The sequence below is a fragment of the Bacillus rossius genome, assembly GCF_032445375.1.
Source record: "Bacillus rossius redtenbacheri isolate Brsri chromosome 9 unlocalized genomic scaffold, Brsri_v3 Brsri_v3_scf9_2, whole genome shotgun sequence".
Lineage (NCBI taxonomy): Eukaryota > Metazoa > Arthropoda > Insecta > Phasmatodea > Bacillidae > Bacillus > Bacillus rossius.
In genome coordinates, this window is record NW_026962013.1 from 19,816,786 (window position 1) to 19,844,752 (window position 27,967).

At 35.8% G+C, this 27,967-nt stretch overlaps 1 protein-coding gene across 2 annotated transcripts; it reads left to right on the forward strand.

The window, feature by feature from the left end:
* Positions 1-27,810, forward strand: LOC134542807 (broad-complex core protein isoforms 1/2/3/4/5-like). Of its 2 annotated transcripts, XM_063387351.1 has the most exons (7): positions 1-240; positions 5,587-5,771; positions 7,921-8,127; positions 9,368-9,553; positions 11,035-11,157; positions 13,699-13,795; positions 15,912-27,810. In XM_063387351.1, the coding sequence occupies exons 2-7, from the start codon at positions 5,598-5,600 to the stop codon at positions 16,250-16,252; spliced, it is 1,128 nt and encodes a 375-aa protein (XP_063243421.1). In that variant the 5' UTR covers positions 1-240; positions 5,587-5,597; the 3' UTR covers positions 16,253-27,810. The 2 variants fall into 2 exon arrangements, with proteins under 2 accessions (XP_063243421.1, XP_063243422.1); XM_063387352.1 differs by lacking the exon at positions 11,035-11,157 and having other exon boundaries at positions 8-240.
* Positions 27,811-27,967: the final 157 nt, after the last annotated feature.

Here is a 27,967-nt window from a genome sequence, read left to right on the forward strand (position 1 = left end):
GAAAAATATTTGTTGACAGTGAAGTTTTAAGTTAAAGAAAATAAAAAGGAAGTCATGAAAGTTTTTGTGTTTCAGTTTTAAAAAGAAATTTAATAATACAATTTAAACCTTAAGATTATTTCATCAAAGTTATAATGATCTTAACTTTACTATTAAAATAAATTTAAATTTTTTAGTGCATTTATAGTAAAAGCCGGTTTGCTCTGTGTTTACTTACATTAGTGGGATACAGTTGAAGGCGTAAGTTATAATTTTTATTTTGTGTGCAAAATTATTAAGTAATATGTCGTGTTAGGTTTTGGCTGTTTTGAAAACTTTGTCTTGTATTCAAAATGTTTTAGTTCGTGCGGCAGCACGTCTCATTCATATAAGAATAAAGTAAAATTGAATGATAAATTTTGTGCACTTTAGCGTGTACACGGCAAGGTGCTTTTACCTTATTTTCACATCTGCATACAGTTTAAACCATGCAGGAAAAGTGAGGAAGGAATGTCTTCATGGAATCATTCAAGCTGTCGCTAGGAGTAATTTTCGGAAACGGTTATCTCTAATCAAATTTGCTAGACAAATAAATTCCATTAACAATTATTTCTCATGAAAACTTATTTGGTAATTCTGAAGGAAAGCCACTTTTCCTTATAAATTATAATAATTTAAGAATTATTTATTTTACTTCCTGACTTTTTCCAATTATTATCGGTAAAATGTAATAGTGGTGGCTTTTCCGAAGAAAAAAAAAACTATAATATTTCAAATGTGTTTTTGAACACTAAGTACAGTAATTTCTATATTTACTCTGAAAACAGCATTTCAAAATTCCTAATGGTTTCTGAGAAATTACCTTTAATAGTTTAAATTAGGTAGTCTGTGCAGTGATGGGACTGCCATGGTGCTTCATTAGCATAGCGTGCTTCATTGTTGTCGCCACCCTACTGTTTTTTGATACTAGCTAACTTGATCCTGTGGTTCTCCAGTTAACCTTAGGAATATATCATAGCCGAGGCTGTTTTCAAAAAGACAGGGATGTTTAATGTTGGTATGTTGCGTCCAGGACCGAGACTTTTTTCCACCGTATATAAACTACGTCAGGTCATCTAGAATTTTTTTTTCTTTTATATTCAACTTACGATTGTAATTCATTGTATCACAAGAGTTTTTTATGTCCAGGATTTTTTGATGTACTAATTGAAACAGCAAAAATCATGCCATCAGGATCAAGGGATAAACTTGGACATGTGGTGACGACAGCTGTCGTTTCTATTCTGGTCCCTAGGCCCGCTGTTGCCCATAGCCGTCTGGTCCAGGCATGAGTGTAAAAAAGTGTTTGAGTGGGGCTTCGAGGGGTGAGCGCACCGAGCGCGGCGGCTGGTGTGATAAATAACAGTGTAATCGGACCTGGACCTCATACTGTCTCTCATGTATCTCGTGCGTCCCCCTCCCCTGCTTCCCGCTCGCCGTGCTCCGGTGCGTTGGAGGCAGTCGTAGCTCGCCTGTCATCTGCGACGGACGTAACTGAGCGCTGCTCCGCGCTTCGCCACTAGCGACTCGTGAGTGGTTCGCCGTTTAGCAGCCAGTGCCTGAACGACATAGACAGAACTACGGACATATATAGGTACATAGACCAAACTAAATGGCATCTCGAGCTGCCGACAGCTCGAGGGGTCGCTGTTGTCCTGGCCCCCTGTTGTAAGCCACAAGGTGAGAACCCATTCACTCCCTGAGTTTTAGGCTGGCCGGCGCTCTCATCAAGACAGGGAATCACTCGCAACAGGGGTCAGTGAGCTAAGGTTAATCACAGGAATAGCTATCAACCTAGCTTTCTAAGGTTAATCACAGGATAGCTGTCAATCTAGTTTTTGTATGGGAAACAAGGGTCCCCAACTGCTTGGGTAGACATTTACATTGCTTTTTCAGGTGACTCATGTTGGCCTGCTGCTAGCCTAGGCATCTTCGATAATTCATTTTATCCCACTGTTAATCTAGCAATGTCATGGGTCAATCTCAGGAGATGGTGTTGTGCACTATTGGTTCTTTTTTAACATAAGAGATCTGACTTATCCAACCTAACTAAATGCAAATGAATCTTGAAGACACTACAAACCTAGTCTTTATTGTTAACCATTTCTTGGGTGATAAACTTTGCAACTTAGTATTAAGTAAATTACAGTAATACCCTGTTGATAACCCCTGAATCAAGTCTGGATAATATACCAGCAGTAATTTGTCAAACTTTGAATAAGCTGGTCATGAAAAATTTATATAATTATATAATAATAATATAATATATCTATATAAAATATATTTATATAATATAATTATATAATATATTTATATAGAATATAATATAGGTAGCCTAGGTAATTATATAATATATAACTAGGTATATAAATTATAATATTGAATATAAGTATATATGTTAGCTAATCACTTACCACCATCTAAAACTGCAAAAAAAATCTTACAGAACAATTAATTTAACAAACAAGTATACCAGAAGAAGGTCAAATTATCTGCCATGTAACATAATGTTAAATAAGATGGCATATTTTGAAATACAACACTGAAAAAAATCTGTAAAGATACAAGATTTAACATTAATATTTCCTCAACATTCTCAATAAATAAATGGATTTTCAAAATCCCCTTTAATCACTTGCAAAATTAAAGAAAATGATAATACAGAATACAGACTTTTGAATATTTTTGTGGAGGATTGACGTAGCTAATTACTTGTAACAGGGTTGGCTGGTTTAAACCATGGTTTAAACCAAGTGTTTTTTAATTTAAAAAAAAAAAAACAATTTTTTAAATGTATTTTAAAATTGAATATCCTAATTTTTTTTTAAATGAAAGTTCTAATCCCGCTCTAATGGCAACAAATTTAGCTCATTAATGTTTTATTTTGATTTACAGGAATAAAAAATTATATATTAAGGGCGTATGTCCCGTTCCAGGTCATGATTTTAGATTTATATTAATCACTGATCAAATTTTAGACATTTTCAATCGTTTAACTTTCATGAAATGAAAAATATATATAGTTGCATACTTTTTGCATAATTTGCTGCCAAATATACATTTTTAACCTTTTTGGGTTGTACATATAACGAGAATTTAATTTATTGCAGAACTGAAACTTTTTAGGATTAACTGCTATGCCACTGGCTACTTCAGGAAATGGTTTTCATTTCTTTCAGAAAATATTAATTAATTTTACCTGACATTTCAAAATTCTCAAAATTTGTATGATCTTGACAGCCAAGAAACATGAAATGAGTTTTTGTGATAGAAATGCAAACCATTTCTTGAAGTAGCCAGTGGCATTGCAGTTAATCCTAAAAAGTTTCAGTTCTGCAATAAATTAAATTCTCGTTATTTGTACAACCCAACAAGGTTAAAAATGTAACTTTGGCAGCTAATTATGCAAAAAGTATGCAACTATGTATATTTTTCATTTCGTGAAAGTTAAATGATTGAAGATGTCTAAAAGTTGATCAGTGATTAATATAAATCTAAAATCATGACCTGGAACGGGTCATACACCCTTAATCAAGAATTTATCATTTAAATTATCTGAGTAAGTTGTAAATTACACCCAGCTAAATACCCCTGTAAAATTAATTAAATAGTGAATTGTAGACAGAGTGTAAAAATAAAGAGGAAATTAATAAATTATTATTGAAAATTCTGTTGGAAATTTCTGAGTACTGTTAAGCCCAGTTCTCTTTAAACAAGTGTTCTGCTACATCACAGCTCCTGTTATGGCGTGCTCATCATTATAGTGTAAGTTAAGCAATGACATCAACCACTAATGGAGGAGTGTTTTCATCACAGTTATTAAGGATATAACCATCTCCCTCTTTCTTCACTCCACTGATCTTACCAACCCAACTTGAGTAAGTCCAGGTTTGATTTCCGGCTGAATTTTTGCTATTGGGAAATATGGCAGGCATTGCTGTGTGCCATGATGTCAACAAGATGTTCAGCCCTGATTTAGTCATCTATGGAAAAAAAATTTTTTGCGAAAATTTCCATTGCCGGTTGAGTAAGTCGAGGTGACGTCATAGAATTAGTGAAGCTATGCAACAGTGCTGCATTTTTCATTACGCTGGAAACGACAAAGAATTTTCTCTTTAAAAGTTTAGTTAAATTTAGTTGTAATTGTGAAAATTAAAAAAAATTAAGATAGACACTTTCAGTAGCATTAATGTTTTTTTGTACGTGTAATTTTTTTAGATAAAAAATTTTTTCAAGCAAATTAAGATGCAAAATATTTTTTTAAATACAGTAATAATAGTTAACTGATGAGACAACTTCTTTGTCACGAGTCAAACCTAAAAGGTAGGCTTAATATGTTTGTAAATCTTCTCTGCGAGACTCTCATGCTGCAGACCACTGCTCCTTCTAGACCCAGCCCATTGGAAACACGATGACACACACACTCAAGCCGTCTCATAGCTGCACATTCCGTAGCCACGATTGTGTCTAGAATGTTATTGCATACTTTACGGGCTTCGTGTGCCTCCTTAATACCCTTAAAAGGTCCTTAATTGGTCTTTAATTGAATTCAACAAGAATCCTTAAAAACTCCTTACTAAAGACTGATAGCATGCAAGTAATGGATAAATGCTGTAAATTTAATGTTCTTTTGTTTCTGACTTGATAGAAAACAAAGCTTCGCGCATGCGTAGTACAATCGCAAATTTCAGGCCACGTGCTTAGGTTTAATGAATATTATAAAAAAAATTAATTCAATTTTTTGTATTTTGTATCTTACCTTTAAACTGAAAACATGTGTTTTCCTGGCTTTCTTTTAACTTATGAAGTAAATGTCTCATCAAATTAAATGTTAAGGCTTCAAATTTCAGATGGATGCTATGTTTCAGAGATAGTTATGGACAATAGGGGCGTATCTGTAAGAGTTGAACTAACCAAGGAAATGATTTATTTTGGATGAACTATGTGATAATACAAATAGTTTCCTATGTCATGATAGTGGTGAAGGTGATGAAATAAAGGAGTTCTTAAAAAGTCCTTAATTTTTGATTGCACGAGAGGGTACGAAGTATGCTTTATTGTTTTGATTTATTATTCAAGGGAATAATTAAATATTTTGTTTTATCATTTAAGAGGCCACTCCAGTGTTTCAGGGGCACTACGCAACCCGCGTTAACCTCATAAGATTCAATGCTATTTTCATTTTGCTTATAACTAATTAAATAATATAGATTTCAAAATGATGCTTGCTTGATATGTAAGACAACGATGCTCTTATCAAAGCCCCTTTCTTCAAAAACGTGCATAAATTATGGTTTTATACTAATCTTTACTAATATGCATAAGTGTATTGTCTAGGTTTGAACCATAATTTATGCACGTTTTTGAAGAAAGGGGCTTTGATAAGAGCATCATTGTCTTACATATCAAGCAAGCATCATTTCTAAATCTATATTAGTTAATTAGTTATAAGCAAAATGAAAATAGTATTGAATGTTATGAGGTTAACGCGGGTTGCGTAGTGCCCCTGAAACACTGGAGTGGCCTCTTAAGTGGATTATTGAAGTGTGAAGGTCTACTACTCCCCAGAATTGTTTGCGATGGGCGAGGAGAACCAGTTCTGCCTGCGATGGAGCAACTACCAGCAGCAGCTGGGGGAAGCATTCCGCATGCTGCTCGAGCGGGAGATGCTGGTGGACGTGACGCTGGCGTGCGACGGCAGGTCGCTCAGGGCTCACCGCGCCGTCCTCTCTGCCTGCTCCAGCTACTTCCAGGTGCCCACTTGCCAGCCTTCCCCCCGGTCTCTCGCATGCCGTGTTGATGTGTGGCTCGCTTCCGAACTCACTCTCTTCCCGTCCGCATTGGTGTGTCGCTCCTAGAACAATCCCTGTCCACTGACGCACTGATTTTTCGCTTCTAGAACACCCGCTGTCCACAGCTACAGTGATATTTCACTCATTGAACACACACTCTCCACAGCTACAGAGATATGTCACTCCTAGAACAATACCTGTCCACTGACGCAGTGATTTTTCGCTTCTAGAACACACGCTGTCCACAGCTGCAGTGAAATAGTGAAATATTGCTCCTAGAACACACACTGTCCACAGACCCAGTGATATGTAACTTCTAGAACACACTCTTTCCACAGCTACAGTGATAGGTCGCTCCTGGAACACACACTGTCCACAGCTACAGTGATATGTAGCTCCTAGGTCCACAGCTACAGTGATATGTCATTCCTAGAACACACACTGTCCACAGACACAGTGATATGTAGCTCCTAAGAACTGTCTGTCCACAGGGGAAATGATATGTCGCTCCTGAACTATTTCTGTTCCCATCCACAGTGATGTGTCGCTTCTTGTTATTGTTGTCATTTTAGGAGTTTTCCTGTAAATTCATCACAATAACTCTTTTGCATTTTGGTTTAGACTCAAAGTTTATAAACATATATCTATTAAATGTTATCTCAAATGGCAAGTATTCATAATTGTCATCACTTGCATGACCTTTTACAGCTCAGGATTAGCATTTAGTAACTATATGGTGAGAAAATTTGTTGCAAAAAAAAACAAATGAAAGAGAGCTGTTGAAATAGGTTTTACAGGAAAATCCCTTAATTAATAGTAATAAGAAAATTAAATAACCAACTCAGTGTGTGAAACTGAGTTTTTTTCATATGATTTTAAATAAATTCATAATATAACTATATTAAATTATTTGTACGAAAATTTTCCAACTGGACAAGTACTTATTTAATAGTTTTTATTAATTTAGAGACAAATTTTTATGTTACGTCCTAGCATGTACTGAAAGCATGGAATTGTGTGGTACAAAGTTTTGGGTAACTGTTTGTATAATATTGTTAAATCAATTAAAATTAGGTTTTCCTAAAACCATAGAAACCTTAGTTTTCCAGGGTTTTGGGAAAACCTAATTTTAATTGATTTATAAATGATACACTAAAAATAAAGTGTTCAAAGATGAAAGCTACGTATTTACAGTTAATTAATCCAAAGCATAATTCCATGCTTTCAGTACATGCTACATGCTAGGACTGACACAAAAATTTGCCATCTAGCCTTTTTAGACAATTTATTATTGTTACATTATGAATTTATTTGAAATCATATGCAAAGACACAATATTAGAAGCAAAATAATTTAGGATACTACCTCATAAAGACATCATCTCATCTGCCTTGTTGGGCCTTTTCTTAACAAATAATATCCCTAGCTTATGAATCATCTGCCTCTGGTTTTTAGTTCATGTATTGCTCAAACCTCAATATCATAGTTTTCTGTCCACCCACTGCAAAATTTACGTTGTGGCAGTTTTCACTTGCGATGACATCGTCCATCTTCTGTCCCCATTAGACGGTTCCCAGACGTGGTGCTGTCGCGGCGTTGTGGTTCAGCTCTTTCTTTTGCAGCTCTGGGCGCCACCTTTCTCATTGTTATGAAACAAGAACTAGTTTTTTTAGCACTCCTGCCACCTTAAAGGTGTTTAACTGGACAATTATAACTGCTGTCTTGGGAATCCGAATTATATCCCCGATCGCTGGATGTGGACAATTCAGTAAATAGTTTAATTATTTAAGATGCTTGCAATCATACATCTTATTTCAGAAGTTAAATGCTGTTTAATTGGTAAAAATGTGTGATACCCCGTATAATTGCTTTGTTTATTTCATAATTATTCATCTGCAACATTGTACTAGGTTTTATGAAACAATTTTTTAGTTAATGTAGCAGTTTCCGATGTGTAGCGCCAAATAGTTTTAGGCTGCAATTAAAATCTGAACATATTTCAAAAACTGAGTGGGTAATAATGGAAAATAAGTAAAACATGGATTGGTGCAGAGTTGTTACTGCAGTTTCAATCCTCCGCAAGTTAATTGAAGAACATTTTGTAACCCAGGGCCTGTTCCAAGAGAGCACGCACTCCCACCCGATCGTCATCCTGAAGGACGTGAAGTTCGAAGAACTGGAGTCCCTGGTGCACTTCATGTACAACGGCGAGGTGACGGTTGGCAACGACTCCCTGCCTGGCTTCCTGGACACTGCAAAGACTTTGCAGATAAGGGGGCTCACCGTCGGGCCAGACGATGTCGCTGAATCCTCCAAGGTACAGGTGTCCTCTGTGGCGACTTCGGGAAAAATATTTTATTCAATGGTTATGTTACAGGTGTGATAAAACTTTGTGCTTAAACATAAAACAGACATGCAAATTTTGTCAATTTTTTTTTGTAATGTTGATTTTTGGTGAAAAGTTTTAAAGTTCATTTTAACTACAAATGGAACAGTGTAGTCTGTAACTTTTCTTGAATTTTTCAGTTCTCAAACGAAGTACCAATGGACTATATAATCTTCTGCACCGTTCTGTCAGTAGCATTGGTTAAGGACTCCGCGGGGTCATCATTGTTCATAAACCAGCAACATGGGAGGCTTTGCAATTTACATTTGGGAAATAGGTTCCACTGGAACTATTATTAGATAACTGTAAACTTTTAGTCATGTTATATGACATAGATTTATATTATGCTTATTATTTTCACTGTAAGATATGTCTGGTATTTGGTTCCTCGTAGTTAATAAACTGGTGTTTTCATGCATAACACAAGGGCAGCTCCAGGGATGGGCAACCGCCCAAGGCCTGGCAACAGCCCTTTTCATTGTTTTCTTTTTTGTTTAGTTTCCTGTGAACAATTTAAACATTAATGGAACAAGGAAGTATTGAATTGTTTAGTGTATAATTTAAAGTGCTAGTCAGTACTCTTTCAGTTTGAATTGAGTTTCCATTATATTTTGCTTATTCATGCTTATTAAAATATAATTTTTTGAAGTGAGACTTCTTTGCTGAGGGGCTACAATTATTGAGTGTAATAAACATTCTGATCCCATGAGGGGAATATTTATGTACGGGGTGAGGAACCGATAGATAAGGAGACAGCACGTGATCTGTCATGTGGCCACCCCCACTCCCGTCCCTGTCACATGATTGCTTCTGATCACGTGACAAGAGCTGTGCAAACTTGCCGAGGGGTTAGGCAACTTTCAACATTGGACGTGTGACAGTTCATCTGCCTTCAGGGGAACAAAATCGGGAGGGAAAGAAGAATGTTGCTGGGGTGAACAAAAATACAACCGCAACACTTACATACTCGCATACTTGCACTCTTGCACAATTGTACACTTGCATACTTTACATACTTTAAACATGCATGTATTTAATTTTTGATCTGCAACTTCAGCCAAAGAAAATTATATTTCCTATAACTAATAATATAATAAGCAAGAAGTTTCACTTCGGTCAATGCACACTTTTTTTTTGTTCCAGTTAATTAATTAAATAATTTTTCCCCCAGATCAATTCAGCGGCATCAGATGAACTCTCAAATGACAGTGCCACAGAAGAGCAGAAGACTGATTTAGAAACTGTGAATACCAGGAGTGCAGAGTACTTCTGCAACCCAAAAAGAATCAAAACTGAGCACGGCACATTGGCTGATCCTACTGAAGATGTACAGCATCAAGATGATATCAGTTTTTCGGTAAGAAATTGCACCTATTTTGAAAATTTGCCCCCTCCCCATATCTTCATTATGTCAGTTAAGTGGAAATATTGTTAGTAATCTTACAAAATAGCCTGATTTTTTATATCTAAAATGCATAATGAAAGTTCTTACTATGGAGGCAATGCGATTGTGACCTTGTACCTACTTTTCTAATTAAATTTAAGAGAGATTTATTAGTAAATTTCGAAGAAAGACTATCTAATATGGACATTCTTGTAGTGAAATGTGCAGTAAATTTTAACAAAGAATGTTTTTTTTGCATCATGATCCCCAAACCAAAACCTATAGTCATCTAAAAAGTTAATATATTACTTTTTTATGGATGCAATAATAGCCATAATTGTGCCCAAATCACTCCCAAACTGATAAATAAAGTAATGGAGAATCTGGGTCAGTTTTGAATGGTCAAAATCTGACCAAGGGGGTTGGACTGTGTAAGTTTTTATTAAATATAAAATTTTCTGTAACTCCCTTAATATTACAAACTGTTGCATTCGTATGAAGTAGTAAATCTTGTTAGAGTAATACCAAAACAAAAACTTTGTTCAAATAAATTTTTGATTCAACGAATCAAAACTGCAAGAGGTGGGTTGGAGGACAAAAACAATTTATATCTCCCTTAGTGGGCACACTAACAATTCCATTCAAATTGTTTGTAAATCTTATAAATATTATCTAAACATTTTGTCTGAAACAATTTTTAATTAGACAACCATTACTGCAAGGCATTGAAAAAAGTAAAAAACAGAAGTTGAAATAATAATTTAAAAAAAAATGATTCCTTACTGTATATTCTGTCAAATTTGTTCAGATTTATTGTGATCCTTCTAAATATTATCTTAACTCTTGGTCCAAAAAAAAAACCTATCTTAATAGCAAAAGTAAGAAATTTTTTCTGTGTTATTCAATGTTGGATGCCTCAAATTAAAAACATTTAATAAATTTTTGCTTCATGGATCATGGAATATGAGAAAATGGTTAATTCTTTTTTTATATAGTTATATATATAGATATAAAAAAGAGAACATTAAGGAATTTTTGTACATTAAGTTCTCAAAATGTTCTAGAAGTTTCTAGGATGTTTCGGAAGTTTCCAGAACATTGCAGAAAAAACATTTACTTGGAAATCTACCTTGGCCTGTAGGTTGTATGAAAGGAATTTTTTTTTAAATTGGAACTTAGTAAGACAAGAGCCAATAATTTGTTATAGAATGTTCAAAAATGCATCTGCTAGGCATTTTATAGTTTTAGATGGTCTTACCTTCAAATTGTATTTTCATAAATAAAATAACTATAATTTTAAATAAAAATTGTAAATAAGGCTAAAAATTTGAGAGTGAAAAATTGGTTGCATACAAAGTGTTACTGAAGCATTGCATGCATAGATGTGGACTGTTTGCCAACAATTATCATGCCACCAGGAATTTCTTTAAATTTAGAATATTGTTTGTTTTCAGGACACATCAAATGTTGCTACACGTGTCAACAGTAATACTGGACAATGCAGCTTTAAATCTTTAAACCTTGAAGTTGTATCTTCCGAATCGTACAGATCTGAGCGAGATCATGGCCGTAATAGTGTAGGTATCGTGGAACTTTTCACTTGAAGCAAAATTTTGTGAAAATTGGCCAATTTTTTTTTTTGTGGTAGTTCTAGGCCTGTGCGAATATTCTAATTTTCAAATATGATTAATTAACTATTCAATTCGAACTTTGAATGCTAACACTTCGAAATAACGAATATCTGTTTGCTTATGAATACTTGACATAGCTTACCTCGTGAGTTTGTCGTATATCTACGTTCACAGCTGAAGGTTGCATTTTTGCAATATTAATACAGTAGAATCCCGCCGATGCGACCCCCCTCTGATGCGTCCATTCCGTTTATACGACCATTTTTGAGAAACCGTGAAAAATTTAAGCAGAGAAAGTCGAAAATTTGAGTAAAATCGGCTGAAAAACAAGTCTGTTACACTTTGTTGGGCGCTATGTGTTCACATTTATCTTGGCGGGAGCTGTACTGTAAGCAGGCAGGCATACAAAAGACGGCTAAAATTAGATACCACCCCTCTAGGCTATCCACGCGGCAGTGTTTAGCCGAGCTCGGCACGTCCACTATCGCACGAAAGGCCGTCTCAGCTGTCATGTTATCTTACCTGCGCTGTGGTAGCTTCATCCAGCCAGGCTGGCGGTAGCGGCGGCTTGACGTCATACGTGACGTGACGCTTACCTCTCCATCCCCTGCTCATTCTGAGACGTGGAAAAGATAATTGCTTGAGCTGTCAAAATAAACATCGCTGAAGTCAAGGGCGGGAGCGCATCCTGTCGGTCTGTGGCTGTGATTATCTACTCCAAAAACATATCACAGCATTTCAGGATAGCATTGTTCTTATATCTTTCGTTTATAGCCGAATGTTTTCTACCTGATCCACACACGTTCCTTCGCCACGTTTTGAACGAAAATAACCACCAGCCGGCTAGCATAGCCGAACTCGCGTGACACGAATTCATTTAGCGCGAGTATTTTATGTATTTGGATATATTTGGGGGTGGTGTAAAAATTGGCTCGAATTCTCTATTGCGACCATTCCGTTTATAAGTCCGTTTTTCCGGAAACCGTGAGGGGTCGCATCAGCGGGATTCTACTGTACTTTTTTTTTTATATAAACATGATCAACAAGTGACGTTTTAAACATGCAAGAAGTGTTTAAAGTTTTTTTTTTTTTTTTTTTCCCCACTACTGTGTTGTTAAACAGTAATGGAAAAACTGCATGAACGACTCAAAACACAGCATATTAGTCATTTCAAACTTGAAAACAAACTATTATGTGTATTCTTTTCATCACACGCACCAGAAGTGGGGAAAAATAAATAAACGTAAACAACCATGGACTACAACACCACAAAACACGAACACTCAATTGAGATGGGCATTAAAAGAAGTAAACTTTATAGTTTCAAAGGCGTTTGATTTGAAAGTCACAATCAATTTAATACAATGTGATACACAATAGCAGTTTACTTGCTGTATATATCAAAGATGAAGCAGTCATAACTCAAAAATATATTAAAAAAACATAAATAATGGTTTTTAGATTCCAGATGAAATTAGCAGAAATTGTATGTATGTATAATATTATATTGCGGAACTAAAATACATTTATTTATGAAAAAACTAGCTCATTTAATCACTAATTTGGGAAGACAACATTAAAAAAAAAAAATTACATTTTTCGTTAAATAGGTTGCAATGGATTTAATTGTATTTTGTGGTTCATGAAAATTATCTGGATCAATATGTATAGTAGCAGGTTGTGAAAAATTAGGCAAATAGTAACTGAAATAAAAGGTTGGTTTTTTAGGTTAGTTTAAGCTAGATTAGCTTTGTAAAAATAAATATTATGTATTTATTTTAATTTAAATACTTTAACAAATATTTTTCATATAAATATTGTGATGACTTGACTTAACCTTTCACTTTAGTATTATTAGTCTAATTTTCTAAAAGTCATTTTATGATGTGAAAAAAAAATTTAAGTGGATTTTATTTCTCATTCTTACTATTCAAATTCAATATTCGTATTCACGAATAATTTGATATTTGTGTTGGTATTTGATTCAAACTAAAAAACTTATATTTGCACAGGCCTAGGTAGTAATATTAAATTTGTAACAAATAGTTGTTTACCATTTGGTAGAAGTTTTGTACGTAGTTTCTATTGAGAAAAGGTGCTTATAGTAAGACAATTGCTGAATAAACATGAACAGAGTATTAATGTAAAACTCAGTTTACAATACCTAAAGTTAAGAGTGGATATGAAATACTTAAATGACATATTTGTTTGATATAGTTAATAAGAATTTAAAGTAATAATAATGCAGTTTAAACTTGTTTCTTAGTCTCTCGGATTGTAAATAAATATCCTCTGCAATGCAGTATGGCCATAAAATTGTTTTTTTTTTAATCAGCTCATTATCTCCCTTATGTAAATGTAAGATCTCCCTAATTATAATGTGAGATTGTATTGATTGAAACCATTCATGATTTGAGCTAGTTATTATGTAGGACAATAGCACTTCCTTTCTTCATGAACTAATTGATGCGCATGTATCATTGGCAGGTGTCGCACATGGTCGATACCATTGGTCATTCGTTACAAGCAGGGCAAGCGGATGGAACAAGATCTCCCAGCCAGTTTCCTTTGAACCAGAACCACGGTAAAATAAAATGTTTGCATGTCTTAGTCTTAAGTTTTGAATTTGTAAGTTTTTTTGTGTTAATGTTGTTTTATAAGAAAATTAAATTACTTATTTGTATGCAAGGTAGAAATAAGATGCTTTTTAATATAATTAATTATATCCATCTCTGAATTAGTATCATTTAGTGCGGTATTTCAAGACGTTCTATTAAGGCAGTAAATAAGCACTTCCTTGTTGGGATACAACTTGAACATAACTCGCGGGCCATATTCCAGAACAAGTCCAAACCGATTCCCTGAAAGGAACCAAATCTGCCACCATATAAATAAATGGTGCACTGCATGAGACTAGAAACTGGTTTTGGCACATTCTAGCATACATGTCACAACCATCGTTACAATTATTATGGCAAAAATACTAAATATAGCAGACCATCGCACCAAAATAGAACGGCCTTCATAATTTGTCAAGTAATTGTAGTGATTATTTCCTGTTATGGCCATTAAAGTGTACAAAATGCATTCCATGATAGTTTTAGTATCATAAAGTACCAACACGTTTGTTATGTCCTCAGATGATCACAAAAATGACTATATATGAATTAATGGCGCCAGACGCGGTTCCGCCGTCTGGACGAAATCAACGAAAAAGTGAGCTGTGCGCATGTGCAGAATTTGGGCAACAAATCAGCAATGGATCACCAAGATCTGTTCCCTAAAAATTAAGGGACTGGCCGTGTCCTATCGTGCACTAGGAATACGGTTACCTGAACCTGAATTTTTGTGTCTCGCAATACCGGCCTTATTGTCTATTACAGTCAGCAACAAAAATAACTAGTCAGTAGGTAGTCAAGTCTTCTGCTCCAAAAGATTTTTTTGGCCGTTATGGTGCTGTGAGGATGGAGTGGTCAGATCACTTTCCTCCTAACTAGGCAATCTGGTGGGTCTTATTCCATCAATACACCATTCTAATCTCATTCCTAATCATCTCTAATAACCTAGCCGACAAGACAGTAAGACCACTCATATCATTTTTTCAAACTGTCTTTTGTGCATCCTTGATTCTGAGAGTCTTATAGTATAAAAGTCGTATAGCATGCTTGGAAGAGTGAAGCTAGAAGATCCAAAGCTGTCAGACTATACTTCAGGGGGGTGGGGAGGTGTTGCATTTTCCTTTCAAGCTTTCACACTGCACACCTTACTATTAATACGAGCCCGTCAGCTTCTTTAGATTTATGCAGAGGTTACCCAGCATCCAGTCAAAACCAAAGCAAGGGGCCATGGTGATTGAGTATTCAGATGAAGTGTCTCCTGCTAAGGTTACGAAGTAAACAGATATTTTCTTCAAGTGGGAAGTATGGTGGTTATTGCCAAGTGTTTCTAGGGTTACTTCTCTTTCCAACTACCACAGTTTCATTCTTTATTCGTTTATCAATCTCTTGATGTTGATGAAAAGTTTAACACTAGTTCATTCATTTAAAATCGAAAGCCAGCCGGGAGATTGACACCAAGTTCCCCATCCTGGTGTCGCGAGTCGTCTGCCTCCCACAAATCACTGAAGAGTCACCTAGCAGCAAACAAGGAACGTTGCTGTATCCATCTTGCAAGTCAGAAGCAGAACGAAGGGACTGGTACATTGGCGAAGATTGAAAAACACTTGTTTTATTCAGTAGAAAGCTACTACAGTGGAAAGTTTTGAATCCATTGTTTTGTGGTTTGGTGCACTGCGGTTCGGCTGTGACCTTAATCGTCAGGTCACATTACAGCACTGCCTGCGTTTTTTATTTTGCTCAGAGTTTATTGTTGTGTATTATCATTTCAGAGCAGTGTTTTTTTATTTTCTAACGGTACATTTCACATATTGTCTGAAAATTTATTTCTATTGAGCAACCTCTATTACAAATTCTTTTAAATACCATTGTACTGTCAATTAATTTGTCTTTGTTGTTCCCATAAAACTATACTGATGTTTGATAATCCGGCAAAATCGCTGATCCAACATGGCCATGGTCCCGAACGTGCCAGGTTAAAGTCCTTTCGCTGTGCTCCTCCAGAAGATTCAGCTGTTGAAATGTTTGAACTGGCAGAGTTTGGCGTTGCACTGCAAAGTCATTCTCGTGTGCGCTCCGTTGCAGGGCTGCACCAGTCCGTCTTCCCGCACCACCGTTCGGGCACGGGGTTCTCTGCCCGGCCCTTCAGGCACCGCGTGCTGTGGGGCACGGAGCAGCTGGCGCAGCTGGAGTCGTGGTACGCCGCGGACCGCTACCCGTCGGGCCAGACCATGCGGCGGTACGCAGACGCCCTGGCCAGCCTCAACCCCAACTCGTACAGCCCCACCCGCCAGAACGTCGACTACTGGTTCCAGAACCGGCGGCGGCGAGACAGCCACCCGGAGGTGATGCAGCAGCGCGAGAAGAAGAAGATGGCTCGCACTCTGTGGGGCCAGATAATGGACCAGAGGATGGCTCACAGCTGATTAGCAGCCTCGCCCCACCAGTTGGTCCCTCACTGTCCGTTGGGTTGAATCAAGCTCGTTCGTTCCTTTTTTTTTATAGATCTTTCATTAGCAGTTGATGGCAGTAGGACTCATGTAGTAACATACGTGAGGAAAATCCTAACGGTTTGTGTGGTTCCGCACAGGCAGAATTTAGATAGAAATATGATAGTTTATACCACTTCACAACTCTTTGCAAACCATTCATGGATAATATATATTCAACTTAAAAATTCTCTTACCGTGAAAATTAAGTGATTCAAAATTATTTGTGAGTCATGTATGCAAACACTCCCGTTCCAGAAATATAGATCCAGTAGTTTTTTTTTTTTCATGCAATTTTCTACTTCATGATAAATTATGCTCTTCACTCTGTTGCAGGGGTTGTGTGGTTCGGCGGAATTTTAACTCTCTCTCATAAGGGACAAGTTTATACATTGTTTTTTTTCTTTTAGTTACAAAAAAAAAAGCAAGATTTTGGTCCATACTTCCTGTAGTCAGAAATTTTTTGGTTCTAGATATGTGTTTACTTTTTAGCCAGTGTATGTCAGAGGAGTGGAAGAAGCACAGCATGTGTACATGTTGTTTAGTGTTAGAATTAGTTGTCTTGTGCCATTAATAGAGCCAAGATTATATGGTTTTATGCGAAATCGCGAATTTTCACGCGAAATTCATCCCAAACCGCGAAAAATGCGAAATGTTTTCTAACCACAAATAAACACCTCAATATTGATTTAAATCGTTAACTACCGACTATTGGTTGATTGACAAAAATTCCGTATCTGTTTGTAGAAGAAATGGTCGTCATCCAACTGCAGTGTGGTGGTTATTTAATGCGTTAATTATTCATCTTAAAAAATTACAAGATATCACAAAAATTGACGATTTCACGAACAAAAAAAAGATCGTTATCGGAGTTAGGTTAGGGTTTTTAAACGCATCTAGCCACTAGAGATCACGCAATATTAACAACTGACAATCGTAAACTTAAAATTATCAAGTTAACAAACACAACAACGTGAAAAATCTCAGCGCCTTGTTTGCTGTAGAGGTGGGTTGTTACAGCAATTTTCGATATCTGTTCCAACCTGATACTGATACAGCATTGTACCATGTTACAAGTCTCTGATACTTCTGTATCAGACGGTCCCAGGAGGCAACAAAGCTCCGCGTACGCAGACCGTGCGACCGGAAGGAGAATCTGATACATTATTTATCACGCCTGGTAATTCTCAACCTCTGATACTCTCATGCCCGCCTGATACAGCCAGTATCAATCAGTTCAACATTCACTGCAGTTCGTCCTGGCCGTGTATCACCATGTTGCGGGCTGTCATGCTTTGTAGTTAGTATCTTTATAGTGAAATAAGGAATGGATAAGTGCACGAAAAAGACTTCATTTGTGTGGAATATTTTCACGGAAAATAATGAGTTTGCTAATTGTAATTTGTGTAAACAAAAACTGAGTTATAAATCATCGACTAATCTGAAGAAACATTTGAAACGTAAACATTGATATAGTATGCTCACTAATGTACCTATCTGTTTTTTTATTTTTTATTTTTGATAAAATCGTGAATTTTTAATGTATAAAAACACTAGTTACTAATTGTTTTCGAAAAAAGAAAGTCCATATGTTGATTACATCTGTTATTAGTGTCAACTGAGAATTTATTTGCATTTTCATAGCTGTTAGGTGCACAAATATAAATATTATATCTTGTATTAATGTACTTTTTAATATGAAAATTTCATTAGTTTTATTATTGAACGAGACGGTGCACGCACTGCGCACTGAGCGTACTTTGAAGTAGGACAATAAACAAAACGACTTGTAACCAGGGCTGCCACTCTGATATTCATGAAAAACCTAGATAACCTACAAAAAAAACCCAGACACATGGGTAAAAACCCAGATGTGTCTAAAATGCTATTGTTGAAAATGTTTGCGTACTAATTCAAAAATATAAACATAACTGGTTTTAATATAAAACAATTAATTACCTTACAAGACTGAAAACGGTTAAATACAACCAATACAAGAAAATTACACTGCAGCAAAATGGCTGTAGAAGTAATTCTTGGACCAGCACATATCATAAAAAAACCTACAAATATATACATGACAAAACAAACACCATCACTGCATTCTTTAAACCGGTAATTGTTTTTATAAAACTGCATCATGTACGTTAGTCTTTATTCAGAGTCTGATTCTACAAGATTGGTTTGAAGGTTAATTGTTGCATTGGTTTTGTGTTCTGCAAGCCTCTTTGAAGAATGTGTCTAATTTAATATTCGACTTAGCTTCTTGAAAACTAGTTTTGTGTTTATATGTATTTTTGTGTGTGAAACACATACAGTAGAATACCGGTACAACGTACCTCATTATAACGTATATTTCAATTTAACGTATTTTTTTTAAGTCCCCGCCAAAAATCGTATCTTCACCATGCAAAACTGTTTCAGTTTAAAGTATCATATTTTCACTATAACGTATAAATTCTACTAGTAGCGTGGCATTACTACACCAAAATTTACTTAAACTGGTAAATAAATTTCCAGCTAAATGATTAATGTTGTAGAACAAACATTAACAAATACCACCGCGACGTATTTTCTAACCTCTAAACCCTCAAAACAAAGTTAACAAACAGTTGCGCGCACTACCATAGATTAAACCATACGTAGTATGCGACGTGAGCAACACAACACCATTCGATACATCGAAACACGGAAGTTTGAGAGAAGTATTAATTATTTAGACAAAAGTGTTACGCTACGCTAATATACTGTTTGACGTCTGTGCCGGGATTGTTTATTGTTATTGTTGAGTTTATTTTCAGGTTACGTTATTTAGACACTGCATTGTATTTGTGCTACAAAATGAGTGACTCTGGAGATAAAAAGAAACGAAAGCAATAAACGCTTAAGGAAAAAGTGGAAATATTAAGGGAACTAGACAAGGGGAAAAAGCAAGTCGCAGTTGCGAAGACATATGGCATTGCGGCGACAACTGTTAGTACTATTGTAAAAGACCGGGCAAATATTGAAAAGATGTATGAAGAATCTTTGTTTGGTTGTGACCGCAAAAGGCTTCGTTCCGGCGATCATCAAGGTTTGGAAGATGCCTTGAACAAATGGTTGAGGGAAGTACGATCAAATAATGTTCCTGTAACTGGCCCAATGTTGCAAGCTAAAGCAAAACAGTTTGCATTGCTTATGGAGATTCAAGACTTCCAAGCCAGTTCGGGGTGGTTGCACCGGTTCCGGGAACGACGTGGTATATCATGGAAGGTTGTTTGTGGGGAGGACAAAGATGCAGACTCAGAGGCAGCAAACCAGTGGAAGGAAGTAAAGTCGGAGAGTATTTTTAAATCATACTCAGTAGACAATATTTTCAATGCTGATGAAACTGCATTTTTTACAAGCTTTTGCCGAACAGGACAATGGCATATAGGGGTGAAAAATGCACTGGAGGGAAAAAAGCAAATGAAAGGTTGTCTGTGTTGTTTTTTTGCAACGCCACAGGAACAAAAAAATTGAGGCCATTAATCATTGGTAAACACAAGTCTCCCAGGTGTTTCAAGGGAGTTTCTTGGCTTCCTGCTGATTATGCAAGCAACACCCGTGCATGGATGACAAGAGAACTGTTCTCAAACTGGCTCATGAAAACCGATAAGGACATGAAGAAAGAGGGAAGAAAAATTCTTTTGTTGGTAGACAACTGCGCAGCACACACTGTTGATCTTCGACTGTAAAACATCAAACTGATGTTTCTGCCACCTAACTGCACATCTCAGTTACAGCCCCTTGACCAAGGCATTATTCAGAATGCTAAAGTGCATTTTCGAAAACGTCTTGTTGAGAGGTTGCTCATCAACATTAGGTTGAAAGTGCCCACCAACATCAATGTTCTTCAGGCAATTGAGATGATTACTGGTGGATGGTGGAATGTTCAGCCAGAAACTATTGCCAACTGCTGGAGAAAGTCTGGCATTGTTAACTGTAACACTGACGAGCTCACTGCAACTTCATCAGACCAGGATGCAAGCCATACTACAGCACAAACATGCGAAAGCAATGACATTGACCCTGAAGTATGGCAAGAAGTGTCAACCTCCATGCAGTGTGATGCTGTTTAATTCACAGACTATGTGTCTGTGGATAATGAAACAGAAACAACACCAGTGTTGACTGACAGTGACATCGTTAGTGAAGTCATTCAATCACAGTCATCAAAAGTCGAATCAGATGATGATTCTGACACTGAGGAGCCGCCTGTGACAGCTACAGAAGCTATTCAGAGCTTAGAGAAACTGAACAAATTTATCTCTAAACACGAAAAGATTCCAGAAGGGATCAGGAAATCTTTCTATGAGATAGAACATTTTGTTCAACAGAGCATCATTCAAGCTCAAAAACAAACTGAAATAACAGATTTTTTTTTTAAAAATAACTAAACTTAAGTTATACATACACACCAATGTTTAACTGAAGTCAGATGTTGGCCAAAAAATAATGTATCTTATAATGTCGCTATTTTTTTAATATTTTTTTTTCTCTTTGTAAAGATGATATGTATGTATGTTTCAGTACTAAGTACTTTCAGTACTAAGTACAAAAACGTGAGGTCCCTGTAAGTACTTAGTACTGAGATTCTACTGTAGACTTGTTTGCATTTATCAAACAGATATTGCAACAGATACAGTAGCTACTACCTTTATTATTGTTTTAGGTATAAAATAATTAAAATTATAAAAAACCTAGAATTGTTGGAATTCATTATTTAAAAACCCAGAAACCCAAACACCATTGGAAAAACCCAGATCTGGGTGGAAAAACCCATGAGTGGCAGCCCTGCTTGTAACAATATCGCTTTGCGCCTCTCCTTCAAGGCTTCAACGCCTTCCCCTGCGCTTCCTCCCCTACATTCATTCCCTTCTTTATCCCTTATTCGTCGTTCCTGCTCCCTCCCCTTTCACAAGCTCCGCCCAAGTGACCGTCATCTGCGATCGGGTACTGCGCTCATTGGCTGTGGTGTTCCAGGTGAATTTGAACTGATACTAAAGTCTCTGATACTTTTCAAGTGTACTCGTTTGCCGTTCCTGATACAGGCACGTATCAGTGACAAAGTATCAGGTTGATACTTTTCGACCCACCTCTAGTTTGCTGTATCCTTTGAAAAATACACCTGAAAAAAAACTGTATTCATTAAATAAATACGTATGAAAATAAAATAAAAGCGAACATTGATATTTAATGATCACTTAATATTTAATGAAATTTCACTGTAACGCAATTTTGTGTGCTTGTTGAATAAGCAGTTTACCGTGAAGCCTTCATTTTCATTTCACACTTCACAGGCGAGAGTGCCAAAGTCGTAACATAATCGAAGTTTTCCGATCGCTAATGAAAAAGCACCATATTGCAAGGATTTATTTATTTTACGGTCATTAAATATTTTAAATAACGCTTACCTACCCAACCCTCCCGGAAAATAAATAAAAACATTTATTTCACTGACCTGACATAACCTAACCTTTTACTTCGGGTTGAGTATATGGCTCTCGCCTGTAAAAAGTAGGCTTCCCGCGGTTTATTTTTTCGCTAAAACTTCAGTAAATACTAGTTTTTGGTACCTCCGGGCTTTGTTTACAAATGACGTGCATAAATGAAAGCTAAATTTCTTAATCATGCCGAAAAATAAAGCTACTGCGGCATCACGTGCTGACGAGTTTAAGAATGAGGGATTATATGTCAGTGACGGAAAAATACTTTTCTGTAAATATTGTAATTGCCGTTTGGAGCATGAACGTTAAGGACACGGTAAACAAGCACATAATTAGCGACAAACATGTAAAAGCTAAACGATCCCCATGCACTTTGAAACGACAGCTTTCTATCCCAGAAGCAGGAGTGGCGCAAATATGCGCAAAAAAACAAAAGGAAGATTTTGTTCTCGAAACTGTTGAAGCCTTTGTAGCTGCAGGTATTCCTCTTGAGAAACTTGACAACAGCAAGCTGACTGAATGGATGCAGAAGCATGTAAGTGGTGCTGGTGATCTTCCAACAGCGGATTGGATGAGGAAAGTACATTCCCCTACTTAGAGAGAAAAAAGAAGTGGAAATCAAGCAGCAGCTCTTGGGGCAAGATGTGGTCATACTCGCAGATGAAACCACTGACAAGAGTAATAATTGTGTTTTCAACATCTTGTTTAAAATTCTGAAACCATGTGCTGAACAAGATGTTATCTTAGGGGCTTCTTGTGTCCTTGATGCAGCAAATGCTGTTTGTTGTTCTCGGGCAGTGATTGATGTATGCTCCAAATATGAAGTCAAGGAAGAAAACATAATTGTGTATGTTACAGATAGTGCCAGGTACATGACAAAATCTGCTGGTACCCTTGAAGGTGTATTTGGTGACCACATGTACCACATACAATGTTGGGCCCATAAAGTAAACAAAATGAAAGCGGATTATCCTGAATTTGCAGCTGCTGCTTTAAAGTTAATATGGATACCTGCAACGAATGTGGACTCAGAAAGATCTTTTTCTAAGTATTCTGTAGTTGTGACAGAAGAAGATCTCTAAAACCAGAGAATGCTGAACTGCTGACAATGGTGGCTTTTTCCTGAGCTTAATTATATTGCATTTATAGAACAAAAGTTTAACTGTAGTTTCTATTTTAATTAATTTAGACTCTCTCCTGAACTCAGGAACAGTACTTACCTGCATAAGAATACTGAATATTTTAGTTGTTAATTTTTTATGTACTCTCAACATAGTATTGTTTAATGTGCATATTTTAAGTCTCTAACCACAAATTATTGAAGCATTTGATCAAGGCAGCTCTGCTAGGTGTGTACATGTTATTACATGTGTTTTAATTTTTTATGACGATAAAGACGAAATCCACAATTCTTAATGACGAAAAGTCCTTTTTCATAACACCATAAAATCTTGGCTCTAGCCATTAATTGTTTATGTATATTTAAATTTAATTTTTTTTCTAGTCATACTATATTAAGTACTTGTGTAAGCACTGCCAATGATGTCACTTTCTTTTATTACTAAAAACGTGATGTGCAAATTTATTCCGTGAGGTGATCCGAAGATAATCATTATGCATGTAGGTATTTTTGAGCTCTCTTGTTGTAGACTCGTGTAGGCCAGACTAGCATGCGACTAAAATAACATATTTTTAAGGCTCTGTCTCACCTCCCCTCTCCCCTTCCAAGTTTTTTTAAATTTATTTTCTCTTATTTACATACTATTATTGAAAGGATTTTCCAGTAAATTTGTCATGATAGCTCTCCTGCATTTGTTGTGTGATAATTATGAACTCTCGCATGACTGTTTACCGCTATTGGATAATATATAATAATTAATAAATATCTGTAGGGAAAATTTGAGACTAAACACAAATGCATGAAAGCTATCATGATAAATTCACAGGAAAAGCCTGTAAATGATACTGATTACATGGCCTATGGGAACGAGCCTTTAAGCTTGACAGTTAAGAAGGGAATTAAAATGAGTGGGGAGATTGAAAGTTTGGTGTACTTCAGTGCCTGTAGCTGTGGGTGGCACCGAACCACCCTCCATCTCACCCTCTTTCATTCCACTTCCCCGCCAGATGTCATTTAGTTTTTCGATTATAGCAGGCTTGACAGCCGCAAGAATCGTTATAAATTTTCATATTAGATAGTAGGTTGCAAGCATGTCATGTTCGCAAGTGGGCAAATATGATATTTATCGTTATTTTTGTAATAATTGGAATATTAATATGGCTTATTGCTCCAATTGTGTGTAGGTTTCATAAGCAATCATCTTTGAGTTGTATTACTGTGTGAATTGCTCCGACAAGATTGTCAGAATTAAAATTGTTCTCTTCTCAACCATGACTTCTATGAATCAGAGGAGGGGAAATGCCCGAACTATAGTATAGCTATCGCTAAATATATTAATTTATGGTCTTGAAGGTCAGCTTACACAGCAAGGTAAGGAAATTCAAACAGAATCTTTGGAGTGCTAATTAGGTTGAATAATTCTTTCCTTTCCTGCAAGTCACAACTGTGCTAGTGTGCCTAATGCTTACACATGTATGTAAATTTAAGCAACACTAGTCGTGAAAAGCTTTTGAACTAGTCAGGCAAAGAGAACACTGTGCAACTATTTGTGGTTACATAGATACTCGCCACCCTCACCTGAGCACTAGTTCTCCCATGTTGTGTAAAAAATAACAAAAATAGTGTGTGAGGATGAAGTGAAGGTGATTTAACCTTGTAATTCACTAGTTTTTCCAGCTTCACAGATGTCTTGGTTGAGTTAAATATGTTGGTGTCTATGATGGAAAACAGACATTCAGTGCAGAAACATTGTAGTTTTGGCATTTGAGACAATGACAGAATTTTAAGACAAGATCATGTTTACAGTAATGAATAAAATAAAATAAAAACTATCCACCCTTAATTAGGTGATCATGTGGTCTCGTGTATGAAAGCAAATAGCACATTCTTGTTAAGATGTGTGCCATTGCATTGTGTGTAGAGCTGGGCCAATACTGATTTCCGGTCGATTAATCTGTGTTGGTATTGTCATCTTACCGATTTTCGCGAGCAGAATCATGCTCGCCCATATTTCACTATGATCAGTGAATGTATTTATCCGCAGAAGGTTTTTCCAGTCACTATCTGTGTCTGTCTTTTCCCTTACTTCTAAACTACAAAATGGATTTTGATGCTGTTTTCACCATCATTTAGAGAATTTTTTGATGCTTATAAGTACTTTCTTATTAAATCTAATTGTCACCACATTAGGAGATTTCAGCAATGCAAAGACAGGGTGGGTCGCTAGTGTGATACATTTAAAGGAAATTTTTTTCTCAGTGTGTACATTTTTCTATATCTATTTTTGTTTTATTTATGTAAGCTCACGATAATATTTACTTTGAAAAAATAATTACTTTGAAAATAAAATAAAAAGTAGATTTTTTTAACAATCTGGAACACATCACATTTGGGTAAAAAAAACCAGTATTTAACATATTTTAGTTTACTTATCATAAATGAAATTGAACAAGGGCAAGTACGAAATAGGTCCTTGGGTACTGTGATCGCTAAGGCATATGGTTATGCTGTGTGACTCAACTTAAGAGCACCGAGTCGTATCAAACATGGTTCACAGCCCGTTGTAATTACAGATATCCTATTGTGCAACGTGAACCATCAATCCATTCCAAAGGTTGGTAAGCGGCAAATGTAAAGCGAAGCATTAACGGCATGGTTAAATGCTGAGATATTTCAACTAAACAGTTTTTTACTTCCTTCTGATTGTGACATATTTCTTAAAAACTAATCATTTAAGCACGTAATTAACCACACATTTGTGAACTAACTTAATTCAAAATTAACTTTTTCCTTTATACCATGCATCAGAGTCTGTAAAAAATTACTGCAAGCTGCTGATATTTCTAATAAATCTGGTGTTAAAAAAATACATTTTGGTGCCTATTTTTCCAGTGCTTCAATTTTATTCTTTCGGTAAATTTGTGTCAAAATTTTATTTTTATCAATATCCTGGAGTGAAGTAAAATAGACGTACATATTCACCGCAGTATTTGTTTGCATGTCAGTAGAGACAAAACCATATAGAAAAGTAAGTAGTTAGGTAATTTAAAACTTCATCTGTTCAAATATTAGTTTGTGTTGCCCACGTTATTTAAAAAAAATTATGAAGACATGAAACCAACATGTTTCGTATCATGGTGCTATTTTTTTTTTTTTGAAAGGATGATCAGAATCAGTTATAGGCCAGATCGGCAGCAAGTGGATCTGTATCAGCATGAGCGACCAAATTCCCGGATCGGCCTAGCTCATATTGTCTGTTTGTGTTTGTGCGAGCACATTCAGTGGTGTAACCCCAGAACATGGATGGCGAAACGACATGCGTGCCAGCGGTGGCCCGCGACAAAAATAATTTGGGCACACCATGTTCTTACTTGATTTCTAAAAGTAACTAAGTACAAGCCTGATTTTTGCATCTAATTTGCAACAGCAGAAATCACACTAACCTTTTCTTTTATTTGGATAAACGTAATATAGTAAACATTTTGATTGCTGTACAAATTTCTAGTTGCAAATAAAGAGTTTTTAAGTAACATCTAGTTTTATATCTATCCATTATTATTATCATCACTAAGTCAAATTTTTTTGATGGCACATGATCATCACCATTTTCCCCCCCATAAATATGGCAAGATCACCAATAAAGATTTGCCATCTCTGCCCAAGGAGGTTAATTAATTAGTTATGAATTTGCACATCTTACGTTTCCTCGAACAGGAAGGTAGCCAGTGAGTTGGGTGCCCGGGTGCCCATGCAACAGCAACTTATGTACTGTCACGTAAGATTACCTGTCATGCAAGACGGGTGGCGTCTTCAAACTCTTTGGACTTGCACAAATGTTTTTCTTAAACACCGGAAAATACACATAGGCCTGCATTTCTTCACAAAGAAAACATTAAGATTTGTCTCTGCTGTAAAAATTTTTAAATAATTTTTTTCTCCCTTATTTTTTTACATTTGTTTGCTGTATTTATATTTTAAAAGTGATTTTTAGGTAAAAAAAAATTACACACAAATCAGTAAAGTAAGAAAAGATCAAATATATCACCTGAAATATTAATTTATGAATGTAATATGCGACTTTATATAGTGAGTGTATATGTGTTTTTTATTTAAAAAAAAAATAATGTATGTTTGAAAATCCAAACTGAGATCTGTAATTTTTTTTTTGTATACCAAATCATGTCCATGTGCTTTTTACTTGTAAGATTACATTTATTAATGCAAACCTGTCTTATTTAAGTAATGACTGAATAGATGAAAAATATTGATGTGTTCATAAATAGCGTGAGTCAAAAGTCTTAGCACGTAAGAATGTAATTTTTGTTTTGTGACATTTGTGTGTGATATAGATTTGATGGTTCCTAGATGATAACTAATAGTACTGTAGAACTCTTAATAAATTCTACAGTATGATGGTATGTCACTTATGTACTATTTAAATGTTGCCTTCTGCTTATGCAATGTTGTTTTCATGGCACATAACTAAAATGCAGAAGATATAATTGCTGTGGCATATTATAAAATGTGCTGAAATTTTTTTTTGCTGTTTTAGGGGCTTGGAAACCCAAGCATTGATAAACTTGAAAATTTTCACTGTCATTTGTTATTACATACTTCATAGTTTTTAGAGCCATGGTGTGGCAGAATCTATTTTCATGCTATGAAATTTCACTTTTGTAAGCAAAAACTGTCCGTATTTCACAATGGACATATGTATGTTGGATTGGAACTTAGCATCTATAAGGTCACAGCTATTTACTACCTAGGTAATTCTTATCATCACCTTTGAATTGATTTTACTGGTAGTCATAAGATCATTGTGTTAAATCATACACAATCATTTTTCAATTTTATTTGTAGAACTGATGCCATAACTTTTTACTTTGTAGTAAAATGACATAAAACTATTACTTTTGTTTGAATTATTATTGTTTCAACTGTTTTAAACTTTTATATTAATCAAAAAAGTGAATTTGGTGGTTATCATGTTGAAGTTAGTTTCTGAGAACTGATTAATGTTTGAGAGAAATTAATTGAAAATGATAGTTGTTAAACACTTAATTT